At 53.7% G+C, this 22,210-nt stretch overlaps 1 protein-coding gene across 19 annotated transcripts in view; it reads right to left on the reverse strand.

The window, feature by feature from the left end:
- PPFIA4 (PTPRF interacting protein alpha 4) overlaps nt 1–21,970 on the reverse strand; it is a 53,382-nt gene extending 31,412 nt beyond the window's left edge. For 6 of the 19 annotated variants that reach the window (XR_012513515.1, XR_746213.3, XR_746210.3 and 3 more), the window contains exons 1-9: nt 21,814–21,970; nt 9,092–9,724; nt 4,001–4,102; nt 3,389–3,553; nt 3,036–3,110; nt 2,704–2,793; nt 1,959–2,168; nt 1,545–1,691; nt 1,154–1,288 (exon numbers count right to left, since the gene is read on the reverse strand). Coding sequence is in view for 8 of the 19 variants with exons in the window: in XM_010348893.3 (XP_010347195.3) it covers nt 1,154–1,288; nt 1,545–1,691; nt 1,959–2,168; nt 2,704–2,793; nt 3,036–3,110; nt 3,389–3,553; nt 4,001–4,102; nt 9,092–9,325 (1,158 nt within the window). In the remaining 11 variants the exon portion in view is untranslated. Of the gene's footprint in view, nt 1–1,153; nt 1,289–1,544; nt 1,692–1,958; nt 2,169–2,703; nt 2,794–3,035; nt 3,111–3,388; nt 3,554–4,000; nt 4,103–6,374; nt 6,529–9,091; nt 9,725–12,195; nt 20,204–21,813 lie in introns of those variants that run through there. The other 13 variants (XR_012513516.1, XR_746212.3, XM_039465838.2 and 10 more) reach the window with 6 other exon arrangements.
- Nucleotides 21,971–22,210: the final 240 nt, after the last annotated feature.

The following is a 22,210-nucleotide window of genomic DNA, read 5'->3' on the forward strand; positions in this document are numbered from 1 at the left end:
TAGAGAGCCACACCTCTTATAGCCAGGCAGTCCTTCCTTCAGCTCCTCCTGTGATGACTCACTTGACTGTATGAAACATTCCAGCCATGCCTTCATGTCAGCTTTGGGAGACACTAAAGCTGACTACTCAGCAGCCCACACATAACAACCTCTGCTGTGATTTCAACCCAATCCCTCATTCCTCAAGGCTAGAATGACCTCTGAGACCATTCTGTCTACCACCACCATAGAGATAAGGACACTGAGGCCCAGTTAAGGCAGGGACTGACTTTTCCCAGGTCGCAGAGCTAGTCACTGGCAGAAGCAGTGTTGGTCCTAGGTCTGCTGGGACACAGCCAGGCTGCATTTTCCGTCCTCGAAGCAGCTGAGCTGCACACTGGCTGGCCAGCCTGTCCCTTCCAAGCCCCGTGCCTGGTGCTTCCTAAACAAAGGTTTCCTCACTGCAGGTTCCAGGTTCGGAGAGAGCCACCGTGATCCCACATGAGGCTGACCAGCTGAAAACACTGCTAAATTCTTTTGATTAACCCCTGCATGTCTAAGTCCATGCATTTACCTGGCTCTTCCAGAACCTGTATGTTTTCAGCCAGCATACCTCTCAGAATTACTACTGCATAAAGCATCCATTAAATAAAATTATATCCCCTTTTCTTTATCCTAAAACTGCAGGATTCAAACAATCAGAGGCAGTCCCTAGCTCTAGAATGCTTCCGTTTGGCAGTCAAAGACATACTCAACCTAACCCCGACCCCTTCCCCTTCAGGGATATATATACAGTATCCCTTCTAAGATTTCATGTATCCAGAGGTGAAAGTCCTCATCTTTCTGCCCTAGCCCCAAACGAAAGTAAGTCTTCATGACAACACTGTAGATGATTAAAAGAAAAAAAATACTTTGCATCAACAGAGTTTCAACTCCTTCAAGTACTTTTACATCCCTTCTTATGAGATTGTCACATCCCTGCAGAGTGATGAAGACAGGGATTACTCTTCCAGCGGACAGTCACAGGCAATGTGTTCCCTGGGGTCACACCGCGGGAAGCGGTTTTCTGGTTCCTGGCCCAATGCGCCTCCCACACACTCCCTTCCCTGCCTGGCTCCCTGAGAGCTCGGAAGATGGGGGACAGAGGCAGATCCCAGGCCCCCGGCCCACTTGCCTTGGTGAGGGCTGCAATTCTCTGGGCCAGCTCAGCCTCCACCTCTGGCAACGTCTCTGCCCTGCGCATCGTCTGCTGCAGCTTCTGCTCTGCCGCCTCCAGCAGCTCCTGCAGTTGTCGGGCCTTCTCCTCACACTAGCGACGTGGGGTTGGTGAAGTGATTCGAGAGGGAGCACTGAAGCCCCCACCCCTAACCCAGCCTCGGCAGAGAGCAGACGACAGGTCAGAAGCAGCAAGGGACGATCTTGGTTGTTGGCTGCCCGAGACACCTGACTTCCCCTTTCGAAGGGCGACCTGCTGGACCCAGGGGCTCCTCGGCCACTGTGGGTAGGTTCACCAGGACATCTCCAGGACTAAGCAAAATGCCCCCCAGCCACCCACCCTGAGGTACCTGGCGGTGCAAGGACTCCTTGTTGGCCAGCTCGTCCTCCAGTTTGTCATTGAGGTCATGGATGGATGTGGCCTCACGCTGAGCAGCCAGGTAGCGCTTCTCCAGTGTAGTAATCCGCTCTTCCATGTCCTCCTTCTGGGCCAGAGCCTGGGAGAAGAGGGGACGAGGGGAGCGGTCAGCAGCCTTCCCCTGCCCCCATCCTATCTCCGCCTCCCCACCCACACCTGGCTGACGGGAACCCATTAAGGGGCATGAGCTACACTCCCCTGTCCGTTTCTGGCCTTGGCCCACCCTTCCATGACTGCCCCACACACGGGACCCAGGCAGGCAGGCAGGTATTCAGCCTCACGCCCCCAGGCCCTTGCCGGCCCTCCCTCCGCGCCCTCCACAGTGAGGGCCTGCAGCCTCACGCACCTCCCGGAGGTCCCGCCGGTGCTTGCTGCTCAGCTCCTCTGACTTGATGAGGTCCCGGCGGGCCGTGCCCAGGTCCTCCTCAAGTTCCGTCACAGCTGCTGTCAGGGTGACCAGTCGCTCCCGGGCCTGGCTCAACTCAAAGTTCTGCTTCTCTAGGAGCTCCTGCAGCTCCTCTACCCGGCCAGCATCCTCCTCCAAGGACAGTGAGCTCTGTGAGTCACAGGAGCATCCCAGCCACCCCACTGCCCTATCCCAGGGGGTAGGAGGAGGAACAGCACGCCCAGAGCAGCTCCCCACTGTGCCCCCAACATCACAGCGCTTCTCCAGCTACAGTTTCCTCCCTCTGCGCCCCCGGAGGTCTCCTGACAATGACCGAACACTTTGCTATCCTGTGTCTCTCCTGAAAAACAAGTTTCTAGTTTTATCTGCTATGCCAGCCTCTTGTAACCCAGAAAGGGGCATGACTGGGGAGCAGAGGCTCAGAGAGAGAAGGAATCTTGCCTGATGCTGCTACGCAAGGCAGAGGGCACCTAACAATTCAAGTAGACAAGCATACGATGTGCCCAGCATGTGTTGGGCACTAAAATAAAAATCTACAGATTTCTTTGCAGATGAAGTAGGGAGAAGAAGAAAAGATAAGTGGGAATATTGGAGAAAGCCCCAGATTTAACTCAAGCAGTTAGTGAGCCTCCAGCCTCCCATCCTGGGGAACACAGACCCCTGCTAAACAGCTCCCATGACCTACCTTCCACAGGCGCTTCGGCCCCAGCTCCATGGTCCCTTCCTCATCTGCTGCTCCATCACGGACCCCTGCCCCCTGCTGCAGGGCCGACACCTACAGGCACACGCCCCAGGGCGATAAGTCAAAGAGGGGAGAACCTCCCATACATTTCAGACCCTTCCCAAGCCCCTGCCTTGGTTAAACAGGTGTCTCCTAGAAAGAGGTGCTCAGCCTAGCCTTGCCCAGCAGCCTCCAGCCGCAGCAGGAAGAAATCCGATGAGAAATAGAGTAGGGCACAGGCGTGAACCAGCCTGGACTTCCAGGGACTGCAGATGGAGAGTGAGCAGTCAGCTTACCTGCTGGTGGGCACCTGCCAGCTGCTCCTCCAAGGTGGTGACTCGCTCCAGCGCTGCCCGGAGCCGCTCTCGCACCTGCTCAAGGTAACGGGAGATGGAGGAAGAAAGGGGGACCCCACTTGAGTCAGGCTGGAAGAGTCTGGGCTTCGTCTACCGAGCTTGAGGGCAGTGAAGGGCCTGCTAAGAAGCGCATTTGCAGGAGGGAGCCTAACAGGAGGACTTGCAGTGCAGACAGGGGTTGAAGGGAGCCAGGGTTTCCTAAATACCGGAGACAGAAATCTCAGAGAAGGGATACATGGGAGGCTCCAGGCAGGCTAGCTGGAGGGGCGGGGGACTGGCGGGCAGATGGGCACCTTCTCATCCAAGGCCTTGTGGTGCTCAAACAGTGACTTGAGGGCCTTCAGCACCTCCACCTCGCTGGAGACCCCCGAAGGTGACTGGGCCTGGCGCTTTACCACAGTCATCCGCAGTGACCGTTCATGGCGGGACACCAGGCACTCCAGATGTTCCAGAAGCAGCTAGCAGGGAGCAGGGGAGGGCGAGAGGGAGGGCTGTAAGCATGTGCCCCAAGGGCTACAAGCAGGGCCCACGTGATCCCCGAGCAGACAAGAGTACAGCCATGCCACTGTTAAAACACAGAAATACTTCCGAACTGGCACAGAGCTGCTGCCCCAACCGATACTACACAAGCCAGCTGCCCGGCCTCTCCCCAGGACCCTGAGCTTTCTGTGAACCAGCAACTGCAGGTGGAGAGCCCAGCACTGGTGGTTAAACGATGTGGCCAGCACCCCAGGATGGGAGACAGGAAGAGGGAAGGATGATGCTTGAGCTAGGGCTGTGCCTGGCCCCACTCTTGCCTGCTCTCTCAGTCAAGGTGTTCACAGCACATCCCCATACACACTCACACTCACACACACACACACACACACACACACACACACATACACTAGGTCATCCCCACTTACCCGTGTGTTATTCCTTTCTGCTTTCAGCTCTGATATCTCTTCCTCCCGCTCTAGAAGCTGCTCCCGACACATGCTCAGCTCCCGAGTTAAGGTGGCAAATTCCTGAAAACCCCCCCAAGGCCCCTCAGTGCTTGAGGATTCACCCCCAAAGCAGTGTTCTGCAGGCACAAGTCAGTGGTGGGATCCTCTCACCCATCCCTTACTTCCGTTACCTCCCCGACTAGATCCCAGTCCCTCCGCACTGCAGGTCAGTAAACCCACAGCTAGCATGTGTTTCTCCAGAGGGGGCCACATCTCTGGGCCCACCATGCATTCCATGTGTTAGAATCCAAGGGAACAGAGTTGTACACAGGAGTGAGACAGTCACTGAGTCTGCTCTGCAGGCCCTTCCCCATCCAGCCTCCAGTATGACCAGATGATGTCCTCCCTCCCACTTGGCATTTCCATTTCTCCAGGAATTGAATGACATTTTCCTCTAGAAACTGATGGAGGAGAGTTCTGCGTCTGGTTTGGCAGAATAAGGTCCAAACAGAAACTGATGTATGTCAACGAGGGACGAGAAGGCTGCTGCGGTGGCTCACGCCTGAATTCCAGCATTTTGGGAGGCTGAAGCCGGTGGATCACCTGAGGTCAGGAGATGGAGACCAGCCTGGCCAACATGATGAAACCCCATCTCTACTGCAAATACACAAATTAGCTGGGCATGGTGGTGCACCTGTAATCCCAGCTACTCCGGAGGCTAAGGCAGGAGAATCACTTGAATCCTGGGAAACGGAGGTTACAGTGAGCCGAGATCGCACCACTGCACTCCAGCCGGGCAACAGGGCAAGACTCCATCCCAAAAAAACTAAAAAAATCAAATAAAATAAAAGGGGGAAGAGAAAGAGGTTTTGAAGACAATGTCTGCATGAGCACTTCAGGGAGCTCCTCCAGCCCCATCCCAGGGCTTTGCAAATTGCAAGTAGTGGATAAAATAAGCGGATCCAAGGACCTAAACAGGAGGAAGAGGGCCTGCGGACCTGAGTCAGGCTTCCTAGGAGCCCGGTTCAACCAGGCGAGGGCTGTGTCTCAGCTCCTGATGCAGAGGCACTTGCCCTGGCTTTATCAAATAACCACATGCCAAGTATTACTTCTAGAGGGATCCATTTCCACACTGTCAGGCCCAGATGCCTTCAGAGACCTTGCCAGCCCACCCTCCTCCATCAGGACAAGCATACAGGGGCGAGAGGCTGCTCCCACATTCCAGGCTCATCATAACCTGTGTAACCAAACATCATCTCCTTCCAGGGAGGTTTTCATATGAGTGGCCCAAACTCTGTGGATATCCGAGTCCTGAGAGTGACGCCAAAGGCCTCACCCCTGTCCTAACCTGCAGCCCCCCTCACACACCAAGAATTCATGACCAAAGGAAGAACTCCCAAACCCCTCTCATCACTCCAGATAGGGCAAAAGGGGCTAGGGGGTTGTGGGAGGGAACAAGGGACAAGAGATGCCAGAGCAAGAGAAATCATGCACCTCTGACGTTATTACTTATTACTGCCTTTCTATCAGGGCCATGGCCAAAGGTGGTCAAGGTCAAGCATCTCATACTCCAGAAGCCCAGGCCTGATGCTGCATCGTCCCCGAGCTTATGCACGCACACAATCACACTTTCACAGGAATACGCACTCATGTACACATGCTTGTACCCAGAGACAGGACTTGACAGCTTGCCACCCAGCCCTACACCATGATGCCGTCACCAAAAGGCTGGTGCTGCACCCTCTCCTGGCCTCAAGCTCAGCAGCTGTCTTATCTCCCCACTCACAGGATACCTGTCCCCTCCCTCCCCACCTCTAGCTTATCTGACACACGACTGTCTACAAATCTCCCAAACCACAATGCTGTCTACAAATACAGGAGAAAGGGTCTCCTCTGTCACACAGGCTGGAGTACAGTGGCTCAATTTCAACTCACTGCAGCCTGGACCTCCTGGGCTCAGGTGACCCTCCACCTCAGCCTCCCGAGTAGCTGGGACCACAGGCATTTGCCACCATCCCCAGCTGATTTTTGGATTTTTTGTAGAGATGATGTTTTGCCACATTGCCCAGGCTGGTCTTGAACTCCTGAGAGCCTCCCAAAGTGCTAGGATTACAGGAGTGAGGCACTGCACCCAGCCTACAAATACAAACTTTTTACCTGGTTTTCAAACTTCTCTCTCGTGTCATTTCCATATCCCCTAAGACCCAGTCAACCTGGATCACCTGCTGTTCCTAAACACCAGCATGCCCTCCTAACACCACATCTTGGCTCAGTGGACTCCCTCCCCCTGAAAAACCTCTATCACCACCCGATGAAATCATAACCATTCTTCAAAGCCCATCTCAAAGGATACAGCCTTGCTGGGAGCTTTCCAGGCTCCCCAGTGGGAGGCTCTCCCTCTCCTGAAAGCCATTTGGAGCAGTGGTCAAGAACACCAACTTGGGAGTCCATCATTCAACCACAAATATGTGTGAGCACCTATCATGTACCAGGTCCTGTGCGGGTCACTGGGGACATAGTGACAAGAAAGACACAACCCCTGCCCTCATGAAACTTCAGCGTGGGAAGTCGAGTAGGCTTGGGATCAAATCTCAGCTCTGCCCCTGTTAGCTGTATGACCTTGAACAAGTTACCCGACCTCTCTGAGCCTCATTCTCTGATCTGTAAGACAGAGGCAACAGTCCTCCCTCCAGGTGTTCATATGAGAATTAAACGAGCCAGTGTATAGAAAGCACTTAGCCCAAGCCATCAATGGCAGCTATTTTTATCACTGATACTGTGCTTAATAACCCTTTTGGGCCTCTCTTATCTTCCTCTGCATTCTCTCCGGTCACATGGGTTGTGTGTCTCCTTCCTAGTCTGTGAGCTCCCTGGGGTCAGGAACTAGCTCATTCACTCTAGGGCAAGTTTAGAGCCCCATGCGAAGTGAAAGAAGAGGGCCCCACCTCCCCACCCGGCTGCTTTTCCAGGGCTCCATATTCTCGTCCACCAAGCATCACTTCTGCTTCGGAAACTCACCCACCCAGACCCAGCCCTGGTTCTCCTCCCCACACCTGGGAAGGGCCTGGCGCTGAGGCTTGAGCTGTTTGGCTTCTCAGAGCTGCCTCCCCAACCCCAGTAGCACCCTCACTGGGTCAGGGTGGGCTATGCCATGTGTCTAGAACTGGCTTTCAATACCCATCTCTCCGCTCATACGGGGGGGCGGAGAGGGCAGGATGTTCCCTCCATCACTGTGAGCACTGTCTCACAGACACACAACCTGCTGCCCTCTCTGGGCCAGGTTACCAGGCCGAATTCATAGCTTGTTTGTTTGTTTGTTTTGTTTTGTTTTCGAATTATTTATTTTTATTTATTTATTATTATTATTATTATTTTTTTTTTTTTTTTTTTGAGACAGAGTTTCACTCTTGTTACCCAGGCTGGAGTGCAATGGCGCGATCTCGGCTCACCGCAACCTCCGCCTCCTGGGTTCAGGCAATTCTCCTGCCTCAGCCTCCTCAGTAGCTGGGATTACAGGCACATGCCACCATGCCCAGCTAATTTTTTTTTGTATTTTTAGTAGAGACGGGGTTTCACCATGTTGACCAGGATGGTCTCGATCTCTTGACCTCGTAATCCACCCGCCTCAGCCTCCCAAAGTGCTGGGATTACAGGCTTGAGCCACCGTGCCCGGCCTATTTTTTTTTTTTTTTTTTTAAGACAGGGTTTCACCATGTTGGTCAGGCTACTCTTGAACTCCTGACCTCAGGTGATCCACCTGCCTTGGCCTCCAAAGTGCTTGGATTACAGGCATGAGCCACCACGCCCAGCCGGAGCTTCTTTGACAAGCAACAGCAAAACAGTCCAAGAACCAAATTACCCAGGCTCCTGCTCCCTCCTGCATCCCCAGAGCATGCACCTTGCCTAGGGTATCTACCAAGTGAGTGGTAAGTAGGCACCATCAGGAAGCTCAGGGCCAATGCAGTGAGGGAGAAATAGGTGCAGTGCTGAGAAACTTGGCCTCTACAGGCACTTAGCCCCAGGCTCAGCTCCTGCCTCCACCACATACCACCTGGATGGCCAGGAGCAACTTACTCATCTCCGCCAGCTTTAGTTCTGTGATTTGTACAATGGGATGATGGTGGTAATAGCTCCAACTTCAGAGTCATAAGAATTTAGTGAGAGAGCCAGGCGCGGTGGCTCAAGCCTGTAATCCCAGCACTTTGGGAGGCCGAGGCGCGTGGATCACGACGTCAAGAGATCGAGACCATCCTGGTCAACATGGTGAAACCCCGTCTCTACTAAAAATACAAAAAATTAGCTGGGCATGGTGGTGGGTGCCTGTAATCCCAGCTACTGAGGAGGCTGAGGCAGGAGAATTGCCTGAACCCAGGAGGCGGAGGTTGCGGTAAGCCGAGATCGTGCCATTGCACTCCAGCCTGGGTAACAAGAGGGAAACTCTGTCTCAAAAAAAAAAAAAAAAAAAAAAAAAGAATTTAGTGAGCGAATCCTTACAAAGTGCCATAGAAAGGACACAGTACATGAGACTACAGGACAGCTGGTGGTTGTGCTGATGAGGAGCACAAGACAGAATGTCGGGATGTCAAGATATCTGACTTCTAGACTCAGCCCTGCCTATCATCTTCCATGTGATACCTCTCGCTTTTCTCACTGTGCAATACTGGAGCTGGACGAGACGATCACTAAGTCTTCTCCCGTCTCTACTGCCTGTGATTTCCCACCTGCCACCTCCAAGGATAGGGCACTGGAGAGGAGCAGGCAGGGAGGTGGTTTCTTTCCAGTCTGGGGTGCCACCTACTGGCCATCTGCGCCCACTGCAGCTGGTACCTAATGTTGCGTTTTCCTACCCCCATCAAATTCCATCCATTTCTCCACGGGAAACCAATTCCAAACTGAAGAGCTTGGGAGTAACAGGGAAAGAATTCAAGTAGAGAGATTAAGGAGAGTAAATTCTCGGTGAATTCCAATTATTGATAGGCAAACAGATGCAGATGAGATGAGGGCTCAGTGGATCTAGCAGGGCTAGGGGAGAGAAAGGGGTTAAGAGTGACGCAGGCCTTTGGGCCTTACCTGGGGGAGGGCAGAGTTAAGGTGGCGCTGGAGCTGGTCCCTCTCATGCAGGGCATCCTGGAGCCGGCTCTGTGTGGCTGCCAAAGTCTCCTGACTCTCCCGAAGAGACTCCAGCAACTTCTCCCGCTCATCCAGCATGTTCACCATCAGCTGCTCGAAGTTGGCGTCAGCATCGGCGCCATGGGGGGGCCCCAGGGGGTCCCCCTCGTTGATTGTGGGCATCACCTCACACATGGTGGGGGTGGGCAGGGCCTTCTCAGCGTCAGGGGACAGGGAGGGACTCACAGGGTTGGCACCTCCAGGGGAACCCAGTGCATGGGTCTCAGAGTGGGCAGTGCCAGGCGAGTGGACAGGTGGGCAGGGGCTTCTCCCATGGCATCAGTTGCTTTTGCTCTGAAAGGGGCCTGGGGCCTGGAGTGCCCCTGTGGAACTGAGCCAGAAGGACTGGCTTAACTTCTCAGGGCTGGGGCTGGGTGCCCTCTGTCCCCAGACAAGCAGACAGCAGCCGAATGTGGCCATGACAGGCAGGGAGAGCAGGGCTGGAAGATAGCCCTTCTCTTAGACTGAGCACCGGAGCCTGGCAGAGTCCCAGCTGGGTCTAGCGACACCCATCGTTTCTGGAGGGCAGTGTGTCTGTGGGAAAAGAGACTGCTGTGAGTACCAGCTGAGTGGTGAAGGGCATCAGGGGAGGCGGCGGAGCAGAGGAGACAGGACCTGAACTAGGGTGTTGGGGGAAAGAGGGAGGTGCTGGCTGGCGCATGCCCCTGCTCCAGGCTTACTCACTCTGATGGCGCCTCCTTAGTTCTCCTAAGGAATGCACATGCCTACTGCCTAGCCTCTGCCTCCCCCTGCCCCCCACAGCTGTCAGAAGTGCAGCCACAGTGGCAGTGGTTCCCCTACCCACGTGGCTCACTGGCCAAATATAGAAATGATTCAGTCAGCGGCAGGGGAGCAGCCGGCAAGATGCCCAGAGTCCTCCTGAGACCTGGGGGTGGGAGGGGAGGAAACAGGGTCTCTGTGCCACCCCTGGCCTTTTCCCCATCACTTAAGCCAACCAACGCAAGTGCAGATGATTATAAAGAATGCTTAGTGGGAGTGGGTGTGAGTCCTAAAGGCTGGACTCTTGGGGTCATAGGAAACAGGGACAGAGTAGCTCCTGCCCTGGCTAAGGGTTTGGAGAGGCACAGACTGGGTACTGGAGCAGGCAGAGAGCCCTGACCTGCTACCACTGCCCATGATTCAGGGAGGAGGCTCTGACTCAAGTCATTCCCCACTTCCAAACCCTGCCAAGGAGGACAGCACACAGGCCTGGCAGACAGCAGGCTTGGACTTTGAGTTCACAGCCTCCCACCTTTGCATCGGAGCGGGGACTAAATGATGGAAAGGAACGCCGGGGTGATGTGGGAGTGGGGTATGCCCTTCCTGGGGTGGGGCTACAGTGCGGCCCCTATCATGGCTGCGAATCTGCCCTCTCAGCACCATTACCCATTGCTGACACTGTAGAAGTCACCACCAAGGTCAGTTAGCATGTGCACAGCCTGGCTCTGCTGATGCCTTGAGCATGGCACAGGAGCCCAGTGGTCAGAGCAAAGGAAGCCAGCGATGAAGTAACGCCAGAGTAATGAGAAAGGCCGCTGCAGCTGGGGATTTCTCTGCCTCTAATCAGATTCCAACCTCCCTGTCCACATTAGAAAGGTACCACCTTAGTCATTTTTCAGAGAGGACTGTCTTCAGAGGCCCCAGTTGCAGCAGAGAAAGGGTATGAAGCCCCCAGCACAGCGATGGGCACACTGGAGGTGTTCCATAAATGATGCTTTTCCTCCTTCCTCTCTCTTATCTTGTGGGAGACATAGGGAAAGCCTTCTGTCCACCCTCAGGGTGAGAATAACAGGCAGACTAGGAGGGTCAGGGTGGGCAAGAGGCATCAGGACCCAGTGTGAGGTGAGAGGTCAGACACTGCACAGGCCTGTGGCAGGACTGAACCCTGCAGGGGAAACACAGAAGAGCCAGGCCTCTCCTACCTGGACCCCTCCCCAGAGTACTGATGCTCTAGGCAGAAATAGGGGAAAGGAAGAGGGAGACTGGGGAGCAACGTGGGGTCGAGATCAGAGGAAAGTTAGTGCACCAGCTTGAAAATTCAGAGCTCACACTCCTAGCCCTTCCCAGAGGGGCGTAGTAGTACAAGCAGGCACGTGGGCATGCACACACATGCACACACACACACACACATGCACACACATGCATGCACACACACACAAGTGCACACACATGCACAGAGACAGAAACACAGAGGCCTAGAACAGATACCCACGTGGCCACATACACACTCCCATGCATAGAAACCGGACACAAACTCTGGTCAAGGGGATCCTTCCCCAAGCCAGACAGCCACCATGGAGGGTAGGGTCCCAGAAGACTACAGAAGTAAAAAGTTGAAGCTTGGTCGGCCTCCTCCTTTCTGCAACATTGCTGCTGTCAGGGCAGCCTACTCGCACCTCCCTGCCCCTCAGAGCAGCTGGGAGTGGAGAGAAGGGGCTGCTGCCCAGTTTGCCAAAGCTGCCATCTCCCTGATGCTGATAACCGCCGCTCCTCCCATTTTCCCACCCACCAGGCCCAGGCCCCTCCAACCTGAATGCTCCAGCCCTGAGGCTGAATGGCCATATGGCCCCAGCCTACCTCCCCAAGCTCATCAACATCCAGGCCCCCCTCCCCATCTTCCCCCACCCCTCCACATACACCAAGATGCCAAAAGAAAAGACTAGGCTTGGGAAGGGACCCCTTGTGGCAGAGGCTAACTTTGGAGAAGACTGTAGTGTGCCAGGAAGGAGCTCGGGTACCCCAGCAGTGGCCCCAGCCCACCAGATTCCCAGGCAGCCTGCAGTGTAGCACAAAAGAAGCAGCCCAGAGCAGGGACTCAGGAGACAGGGGTACAGTCCTGCCACAGACCAGCAGGGCGACGTCAGGCTTGTTACCAGTTACTGAGGCCTCGGCTATAAGAGGAAACCCACAACCCTGGTTTTGCCTACCTTAGGGGGATGAGATCTTGGATGGGCAATAAATGAGGAGCAGAAAGCACCCCGTGATTGCATGGGAGTGTGAATTACCTTAGTGTTGGCCCGCTGTGGGTGAAGTGCTTAAAGCTTCTTACAGGAAAGGGGCTGGAGAAGTTCTCAGGAAGGAAGAGCAGGACCGCAGGCTGCCCACTGTGAGGTACTGGCTATCTGGTCCAACCTGGCTCCCAAATCCTCCTGGTCATTTTAGCAAGTGAGAAGCCGGCTTTGGTGGCTTCTCTCCTCACTAGCCCTTCTCTGGCCTCTCTCTAAACCAGGTGCCAGGGAGCAACTCCACTTCCCCTGTCCAAATGGCATCATGTAGAGCTGGTCTGAAGATAAGCCCAGAGAGGACTGCCAGGAAATGACTGTCCAGGACCTCCTGCCCCTGTCCTGTCGGCTGCAGGGGCACAGTGAGCAGAAGGGAGCCCTAGGACAGCCACATAGGGCACCTGGCTCATTCCGGCTCCTCTGGCTCCGGGGCCGTCTTTAAATAGCGCAATTATCATCTCAGCCTCACAGAAGCCTCCTCAACTCCCGCACAATTTCTAAGTAACAGTCACAGGTCCTGATTCAGAGGCGAAAGCTGCCAGTCCCCAAAGCAAGCGTTTGCAAGGGGCTTTGCCGGGAAGGAGTGTGGGCAGGCTGTGAAACAGTGGAAGAGGGCTCAAGAGTGAGTGGGTGTGAGTGCGTGTGTGGGGGGTGGCGGTCGGACAAAAAGTAGGCCTTGGGCCTTTAGAAACAGAAGAGGCAACTTGGGGGCCTCACTGGCATCACAATAGTCACCCCCACCTTTTCCTAACACACAGGCGGGATGGGCACTATGGGTCTGTTGCTCTGGCTGGCCCCACACACAGGCCTGGCTCCCTCCTGCCTACCAGATGGCAGGCGCAGCCACGGAGCAAGCTGGACGAGAGCAAGGCTGCCAGCCCCTGCGGAGGCCACAGGCTGGGGCAAGGCTGCTAGGAGCATCGGAGGGGCTATTTACCTGGGCAAAAACGGAGTCTCCGGGTGGCAGCCACAAGGGAAAAGCGGAGGGTCAGACACCGCCCAGCTGGAGGTGAGCGGGGAGGATCTGAGGAAATGGGGAGGATGGGGTATTCCAGAAGAATAACAATCGTCAGACCTGCTATGAGTCACTCACATTGTCCATGTGCCCAGCACTGTGCTGCCAAGTGGCATGGATTAATTTATTTTGATCCTCATAATTTTTTGCAAGGAAGATGTAATTCTTCTTCCCATTTCACAGAAATGAGAACTGAGATGCAATGTCATATAACCAAGTCTACACAGCTAGTGAAATGAAGAACTAGGATTCAATTCGTCTGTCTCATGCCAAAGAGGACTAGGAGAAGGAGGAAGAAGAGAGAGGGTGAATGTCTCCACCAAGGAACCCTCTCCACCCTCATCAGGGGATGGCAGCCGGAGGACAGCTCCTCTTGGCCTTCCCTGTCCCTCTCCTCCTCCAGCCTGGGGGAAAGCCTCTACACAGCAGCCAACACGGTCATAAGGCCCTGGGGCGACTGAAAGGCCCCACTGGGAGGGCCCATCCACCACGCACCCAAATTTCTGCTCCCAGCCCCTAGCTGGCTCCACACCAAGTTGTGGGCAGCTTCCCTGAGTTCCCCACACTGCCCCCACTCCCATAGGTACTGCAGAAACAGACACTCTTCTGAGCCCTCACCCTTGGGGTTCTCCGACATTCTCCCTGCAGTGGGCCTGCAGCCCAGCACCCCATGCCTCAGGCCGTCCAGAAGCTTCTCTTTCTTCACTGTCCCGCTCAGCACCCCCAGAAGCCTGGCCCTCACTCATCCTCTCCTCCAGAAATCCAGTCCCACCTCCTCTCCTGCTGCTCCCTAGCCCTTCCCTAGCCCTGCTCACTGACCTGCTCCCAAGGCCCACCTGCAGGGCCCATTGATCCAGCTCCTCACTGGCCTGCCTCTCATCTCCCTTTCCATGTCAGCCTAATGAACTTAGATCACCCTGCTATGCTCCTCTCAAACACCACTTCCTCCACGGAGTCTCTTCTGATCCCTCCAATGGGTGAGACCTGTCCTTCCACTGACCCAGCATTGCCCTCTAGTTATACCTGTCTTCATGGGACTTCTCTTACATCATCTCATCTGTAGACCCATCTCTGAGTGCTCTGACACAGGGCCCTAACGCACGTGGAACTGAACAGACCTGTGCCGACAATCATTCTAGGGCGGTCCATCCCTGACTGGCTTCAAACAAAGGGAAAACTGGCTCAAGGCCATGGAAGCGTTCCTGTATCTAGCCCTCTATTTTTTTTAGATGGAGTCTTGCTCTGTCGCCCAGACTGGAATGCAGTGGTGCAATCTCGGCTCACTGACATGGCCACTTCCCGAAGTCAGGTGATTCTCCTGCCGCAGCCTCCCAAGTAACTGGGATCGCAGGCTCCCACCACCACATCCAGGTTTTTTTGGTTTTGTTTTTGTTTTAGTAGAGACAGGATTTCACCATTTTGGCCAGGCTGGTCTTGAACTCCTGATCTCAGGTGTTTGCTCACCTCAGCCTCCCAAAGTGCTGGGATTACAGGTATAAGCCACCATGCCCATTCTGAAAATTAAACCTTCTTGAGAGCAAGATGGGGGCTACTCCTGTCTTGAAAGGCAGACTCCAGAGCAGCTGATGATTCCGAAGGCTGTCATGCCCACTGACCACACAGGTGACCCTGGGAAGATCCTGAATCTCTCTGAGCCTCCATTCCCCATCCTCTGTGAATGGGGATGATAACAGTATCCACCTCAGACAGCTGCGACACAGGATTTCTAGAGTCAGCCTACACAAAGTGCTGAGATCAGCACCCAGCAACACTCGGTAAGTGTTCATGAACTCTCAGCACCCTAGGCTCCCAAAGCACCTCAAGGCTGGGCCCATTTGTAATACAGTAAGAAAATTAAAAATCTATTCTGGCTACAGAAAGCCATTCCCAAAAAAAAAAACTCTTGGAAAATCCCTACTTAAGAGTTTCTCGCAGTGAGCCACAGATCCCTTTAAAAGCATCCAGTTCTCCAGGCCCCTGACACAACTCGACTAGCAGTGAGACTTCAGCCCTCTGTGCTTCAGATTCCAAGAAGTCTGGAAAATGAAGACTGAAACACACAGTATGCTCTAGTGCTCTCACGGGTTGTCATGAGGCTCAAAGAGATAACAGACATGAAACAGTACTAAGAAGCATAAAATGCCACCTAAGCACAGGTTAGCACCAGCTGCCTAACACACTCAGCCTCCTAAGGCCAGCCTCATTCCGGGCACACGGGAGGAAGCATCTGTTCAGACAGGCTCCCCTAGGCCTGAGTCTGTGAAGCCCAGTTCTCCAGCTGCTCCCCCGGAGTTAGGCATGGGCCACCTCTTCCCAAGGCATGGCCTATCACTTGAGAGAGCACAGAACTTACTGTCCAAACCAGGACCCTCTTGGCTTAGAGGGTCCTGTTTAGACATAAACCACTGTTAACAATCACACCAGAACACAGGTTTCACCTGGGCATAGGGTCACCCTCGCCATCACCAACCTAGGAAGACTAATGTCAAACTAACAGGAAGGCCAGGTATGGTGGCTCATGCCTCTAATCCCAGCATTCTGGGAGGATGAAGTGGGAGACTGCCTGAGCCCAGGAGTTCAAGACCAGCCTAGGCAACATGGTGAGACCTCCTCTCTACAAAAGAAAAAAAAAAAACAAACAGGCGGGCACAGTGGCATGTGTCTGTAGTCCCAGCTACTTAGAAGGCTGAAATGGGAGGAAGAAGCATCCCTTAAGCCTAGCAGGTGGGGGCTGCAGTAAGCCGAGACATACCACTTACTCCAGCCTGGCTGACATAGCAAGATCCTATTTCAAAACAAACAAACAAACAAAAACAGCAGAGGAAGGAGAACTACAAGCCTCCGAGGCCCCACCCGCAAATAGTTCCTCTTCTGAAATACCCAAAATCATAGATATCACACCTATCTCTTTAACTTAAGACTGGGATTTGCAAACTGAGCTTTATGACAAGTACCTTTAGGGGCAGCCCAGAGCCAAAAAGAGGGTGAAGAGGTGCGACAAACTCAAAAGGCTCTAAATTCCCTCTTCTTACTGTAATCCCATCAACTCCAATCTGTCTGTTTTATGGGACAGCTGATTAAGGTTTCATTTGTATAAAAGGATTCCAAGGCCATAAAGAGGTTAGAAAATCCCTGGTTTAAGTATTGTCTACAGAAGGCCCCTGCAAAAAAATAAAATAAAATAAAATAAAAATAACATGAGCTCTCTCAGAAAGGATGTGCATCCGTGCAACAGTGACAACCCTGGGACAGCTACACAAGGAACATCAGGAGCCAATCAACTATCTTCCACTTTCCACATGTCTAATAGAGATCATATAGTCACCAAGCCAAAATAGGAGTCTGCACCACTGAACACAGACACAGCTTTCGCTGAGCTCACATCAAGTACATTCCCAGAGAAAACCCTAGACATCTTCTGCTAATCAGAGCCATTAATCAACACAACTGTCCTCAAATAATAGTTGCAGAAAAAGAAACAAAGTAATAAGTGTAGCATATTTGGAGAATAAAAATATTTCAAAACTAGACATCCGTGTGGGACAAATATTAAACAGAGTCCTCTGGTGGTGAAATAAAAATGCTCAAAAGTCACTGCATTCATTGATCAAGCCAACAGATTAGGGAGCCATCGCAGGGCAGAGAAGAGAATGGTCCAGAGGGATAACAGGCACCAGGGGTAAAAAGTCCAGAGTACAGAACGGCATGGAGAAATGTAAGCATCATAAAAAATGTGCATGTGTATGCGGTCACAAAAGTAGGGGGCAATATGAAAAGAGAATGGGGGTGTCATGTGTCTTCATGCAACAGTGTGCGTGATCATGAGGACACAGGGTATAATGTGTGGCCATGAGAAAGGAAGAGAACCCAGTGCAGTAGTTCATGCCTTGGGCATAAGCCCTGGGCACAGTGGCACTTTGGGAGGCCAAGGCAGGCAGATTGCTTGAGCTCAGGACTTCAAAACCAGCCTGGGCAACATGGCAAAACCCCAACTCTACTAAAAATATGAAAACTAGCTGGGCACAGTGGCATGCACCTGTAGTCCCAGCTACTCGGGAAGCTAAGGTGGCGGGGATCAATTGACCCGGGAGATTGAGACTGCAGTGAACCATGATCATGCCACTGCACTCCGGCCTGGGCAACAGGGAGAGAGAGGGAGAAAGGGGCACAGAGAGAGTATGTATTTGTGCGTATATGTCTGTGTATAAAGGTATGATCCTAAGTACGGTGTCCTGAGAGCACAGGCATGAGAGCGAGTAGGTGGATATACTCATGAGAGTGTGTAGATGTGTGTGGTTGTAAGTACATCAAGGCTCAGACTGCATATAATTGTGGTTATGAGAACACATGTGCAAGCACACAGCCATGGCAGGAAATGTGAATGGTCATACATGCACAAGCATCTGGGATTCGTAACTTCACACATGCATGCTCGCAGAGGACATGGAGGCTGTGAGGGCTTGTGCAATCATGTGTGTGTAATCACAAAAGTGTATCTCTGGTCTCGAGACACTTATGAGACAGCTTAAGTCCATGTGAGGCCTCGAACCTGTGTGAGAAGCTATGAGCGAGAGAGGAGGGAGGGATGGGGTGATAATGAAAGAATGAAAGCTCCACTTGCTCCAGGTACTCTGCCTCAAACAGGACCAAAAATTTGGAGCACTCCACAACTAGCCCAGTTTGAGTTGTGGTCATGGAACAGGGGCCACCCCATCCTTCTACCTACCCCCACCCATCGGGGATGCACTGCAGCGTCTCCCAAGCCCAGGCCTCCTTGTCCATGAGATTGCTGGGGTCACCTCCCTGCATGTTCCAAAATGCCCAATCCTCATGGAACAGCTCAGGCCCGGTCTCACTCCCCAGGCCTCCATGCCCAGCAGCACTCCTCTAGGGCAAAGGAGAGCTGTCTGCTGAGGCCCTCTCCTGTCCAGACTCACCGGCCATACCTGGACTCAGAAGGGCTCTCTGAGGTCACACAGGCCACCTCCCACCGTGTGTGGGAGTTCCTTTCACAACACCCCTGGCAGCCCAGTCTTTACTTGATTATCCTTCAGGAACAAGGAGCTCACTACCAGATGAGGAAGGCTTCATCATTCTAAGGAAGCTTTTTCTTAAAGTGAATGGAAACCCTTCTCTCTTTGAAATGAGAGTTATCCATCTGAAGGCAGTGGCCATGAAGGCACATCAAGTATATATCTAACTTATGAGAATTCAACGCTACCGCCTGGGCAAAATAAGCAATGAAGGCCTCTAAAATCAAATCACCTATTTCACCTGACACTCCACTACAAAATCATACCATGCATATGTGCTCTTTGTAACATCACTATACAATAGTATATACAGCATATATTTACATAATTAATATAGAATACACATATATCATATCTATACATTCATACTACAGTTTAGAGTTACAAACCCCTATGCCATGCTTTATGACAGACGGCAGGGGGCTTTCACTTCATCTACTGCCTACAGAATCTAATGCCCCCACAGGGATGTCACACCAGTGTCCTGGGTCCCCAGAGGCTTCCCTGCTCCAGGTTAAATATCTCCAGTAGTGAGGAGGCCCTGCTTCATGGAACCCAGGAGATCAGAAGACAGACCTCTTTAATTCAATCCAGCAATCACTTACTGAGTGATTTTCATGCATCCAATACTGTTACGAAAGCAAGAGACATGTAAGACAAAGTTCACAGGCTACTTGAGAGAACACAGAAGCACATGTAATCACTGGAAAGCAGTACAGAGAAGCGTGTGGCCAAACACTCAGTCTCTGGCACAGCCGGGGGGTCAGTGCTGAGCACCACTTGAAGCACGACCAACTGAATTCACTGGTGGCAGCTTCTCCTCCAGCTCTCTCAGAACGAAGCAGCCTCAGCCAAGGCCTCTCAAACACCAAATGAAAGGCAGGTGGCTACTCCACGCTAGACCCGACTTCACCCCGGGGAACAGAGACACCTGAAGGAGGCCCCGAGGTTGCAGCACCCGCGCTTCTCTGAAGGCAGAGCCATGAGCTAGGCATCAATCATGCTTCTTGTGCGGTGGGTCAGCAGCCAGGCAACAAGAAGAGGGGAGGCCTCAGGCTCAGCCCAGGCCTGGAGTCTCCTGCCATCCTTGCTTAGAGCTCCTTTCCCCACTGCTGTTTCCCCCACCAGGCCTATCCCAGTGACATTCTCAGTTGCTTCAGGCCCCTCCCAGTACAGCAAATGCAGAGGGTCCCCTAGAAGCAGCCCCTTCCACAGGACATCAAGGATCCCTCCGAGTCCTCCACTCTGCTGGCCACCCGAAGTGCCATGCTCCTGTGAGCCAGCACTGTATGCCCTCCAGAGCTAATTATAGGTCAGTGAGCTAGCAGGCCAGAGGGGGACAGATGGTGACTTCATGTGGCTGCAATACACACTTGTCTCTCCCTCCAACCCCACTCCCTCTCCTCCTTTTCTCTCAATTCCCTATGTGGGACCAAGACCCTGAGGCAGCTTTCACCCCTCAGTCCTCCCTGCTCCTCACCACTCCTCCTCTCCAGCACGTGCACAAACACACACGCTCAGGCATGCACACACACACACACACACACACACCCCTCTATACCACTCAGTTGCCAACCTTGTTTCTAAAGCAACTCACCTATGGAGCCAACACAGTAGGGCCTAAAGCCCAGGGAAGAATGTCCTTGGCATTGAAAGGCCTCGGCTAGCTGCCCATATCTTAAAACCCCCTTGGCACCCAGCTCCCCAGCCCTGCTAAGCCCTCATCCTCACCTCATCAGCACCACAGCCTGACTACTCGTTCTCTCACCTAGCTCTAGCTCTGCCATCCTCAGAGGCTCCATGAGGACCTACAAGCCATCCCTGACAACTCTTTCCAACTCTAAGGTTTCAGCAATCAACTCAGAGATGAGACCCAGGAACCTGGCTGCCTGCCATGCCCTGCCCCTCCAGACCTCCTTTACAACCCAGCAGCCAGACCTCATGCACTGCACGGCTCTGACATCATGATATGCTCAGCAGCACACACCCCCACCCCACTGTATGAGAATTCCCTGCCCTGCCCTCCTCCCCCACATTCTTCCATCTTCCAGAGATGGCGTCTCCCACTATGCAGAGTGTCTAGGGCATTCTTAGCCCCCAGTAATCATTTTCTCATTCATTATGTCTTTGCTTTGAGATACTATTTACCCCTGGAAGCCTCCTCAAGCCTCAGGACAAAATCTGATAAAATAAAAACCAAGGGAAATCATTCAAGCTGCCCTTTTGCCTAGGCAGCTTCCCTGGACTATCTGGCCAGTTAATAGTGGTAAGGGGTGTGTGGGTTGGAGTCTCCTTCAGACAGCTGTTTAAAAGCACATGGACACAGTTCTTTCTTTTTCTACTCCAAGAGCAATGTAATAGAATGGGGGTTGGGGGGAGAGGGAGGTGTTAACAGAAAACCTACTATGTGTGCCTACTATGTGTACCTTTCAGCTGCTCCGTGGCTATAAAATGCCTTCAGAAGACGTAGCACATAGTATCTGGCATGTAGTAGGTGTCCAATAAATGTTTGCTAGATGTTGAAGAAAGTACTAGGTACCAGATTCAACAACTCTGGAAAGGACCATGGGAAATCCCTGAAACCTGGCTGCTGCAGGGGACCCTGAAGCTCACACCAGGAGGGGATCTCCCTGCTAAGCGGCGCCTCCTTAACCACTTGCTTTCCACACAGAATGCCCCAACTCTCCTACTCCTCTCATGGAAACTACCAGTACACCTCAAAGGTGACATCAGCTCCTAGTGGCACCTTGTCCTGGATCCCTCCTCCTTTAAAAAAAAAAAAAAAAAAAAAAAAAAAACACCCACACTATGTCTCCAAGTCCTCCAACCCGACCTCTCTCTTCCCACCCACCATCAAAACCTCAAGATTTGTGCTGGAAAACATCTCTACTGCGTGGACGTAAGTCAGTGCCCCCCTCCCACCCTTCTAGTTCGGGCATCTCTATTCCAGCCCTCTTTTCCTGTTGCGCCCACCCCTGCCCCCACCCCCAACAGGCCTCGGGTTGGCCGCTCTTTCCACCCCACCGCCCTGGCACTGCGGAGATGGGGGCATCTCTGGCACAGACTGAGGCTGGTAGTTCGAGGAATGGAGAGCTAACGACAGGAACAGGGGTGCTATGAGGAACGCGGGAAGAATTAAGACCCCCGCGAAGCGCGAAGACCTCAGACCCTCAGAAGCTCGTGCCCAAAGGAGTGGGGCTGGCCCCGGAGCCAGGAGGCGCTTTTTCTGACTCGCCTGGAGGGGAAATGGGGGCGCAGTCTGCTCAGTTCCCACCGGGAGACTCGCCAACTCGGCCCCCTCCCCAGAAGCGGATGGAGCAGAGGGCGCACTCTACGCCCTCCCCGCAGACCGGGCATCGCCCCCATCCTCACCCCCAAGGGCACAGGGCACCGCAAAGGCCGGCGAGGAGCGGCGGGGGTAGCAGTACCGACGTCTGCCAGAGACAGCACAGACGGAGTCAAAAAGGGCTGTTTCCCGAGGCGCGATAGACGAGACCCCTCCCCAAACTGTCGAGGGGAGCTGGAGGTGGGGAAAAGACGCATCCTACCCCAGTCCGGGATCTGGGGGCTCACCTGCCTGCAACTGCCGAAGGCCGGGCGGCTAGGCTTGGAGACAGCAGGGAGCCGCCCCCGACCGGGGCAGCCCGACACGTCCTAGAGCCAAGCCGGCGCCGAGGTAGCTGCAGCCTCCGCCGCCCAAGCGCCCGGCCGCGAGGCCCCGCCCCCTTCCTCCGCGAACACCCCCCCCCGGGCTCCGCCTCCTAGGCGGGGCCGGGCCGTCGTTCCCGAGGCCACGCCCCCCAGCGCCTCCGGTCTCGACACGTGACGAGAGCGCCGCTTTGAGGCTGCGCTCCATCTTGGTTGAGGACTCTGGAGGCCGAGGAGGTGGCGGAGTGCCAGGGTTTTACCCCGCAGGAGGAAGGTCCCAGGGCCCAGCAGTGCTGCGACATTCTGCCCCTCGCTCTGAACT

The sequence above is a fragment of the Saimiri boliviensis genome, chromosome 14 (assembly GCF_048565385.1).
Source record: "Saimiri boliviensis isolate mSaiBol1 chromosome 14, mSaiBol1.pri, whole genome shotgun sequence".
NCBI classification, from domain to species: Eukaryota; Metazoa; Chordata; class Mammalia; order Primates; family Cebidae; genus Saimiri; species Saimiri boliviensis.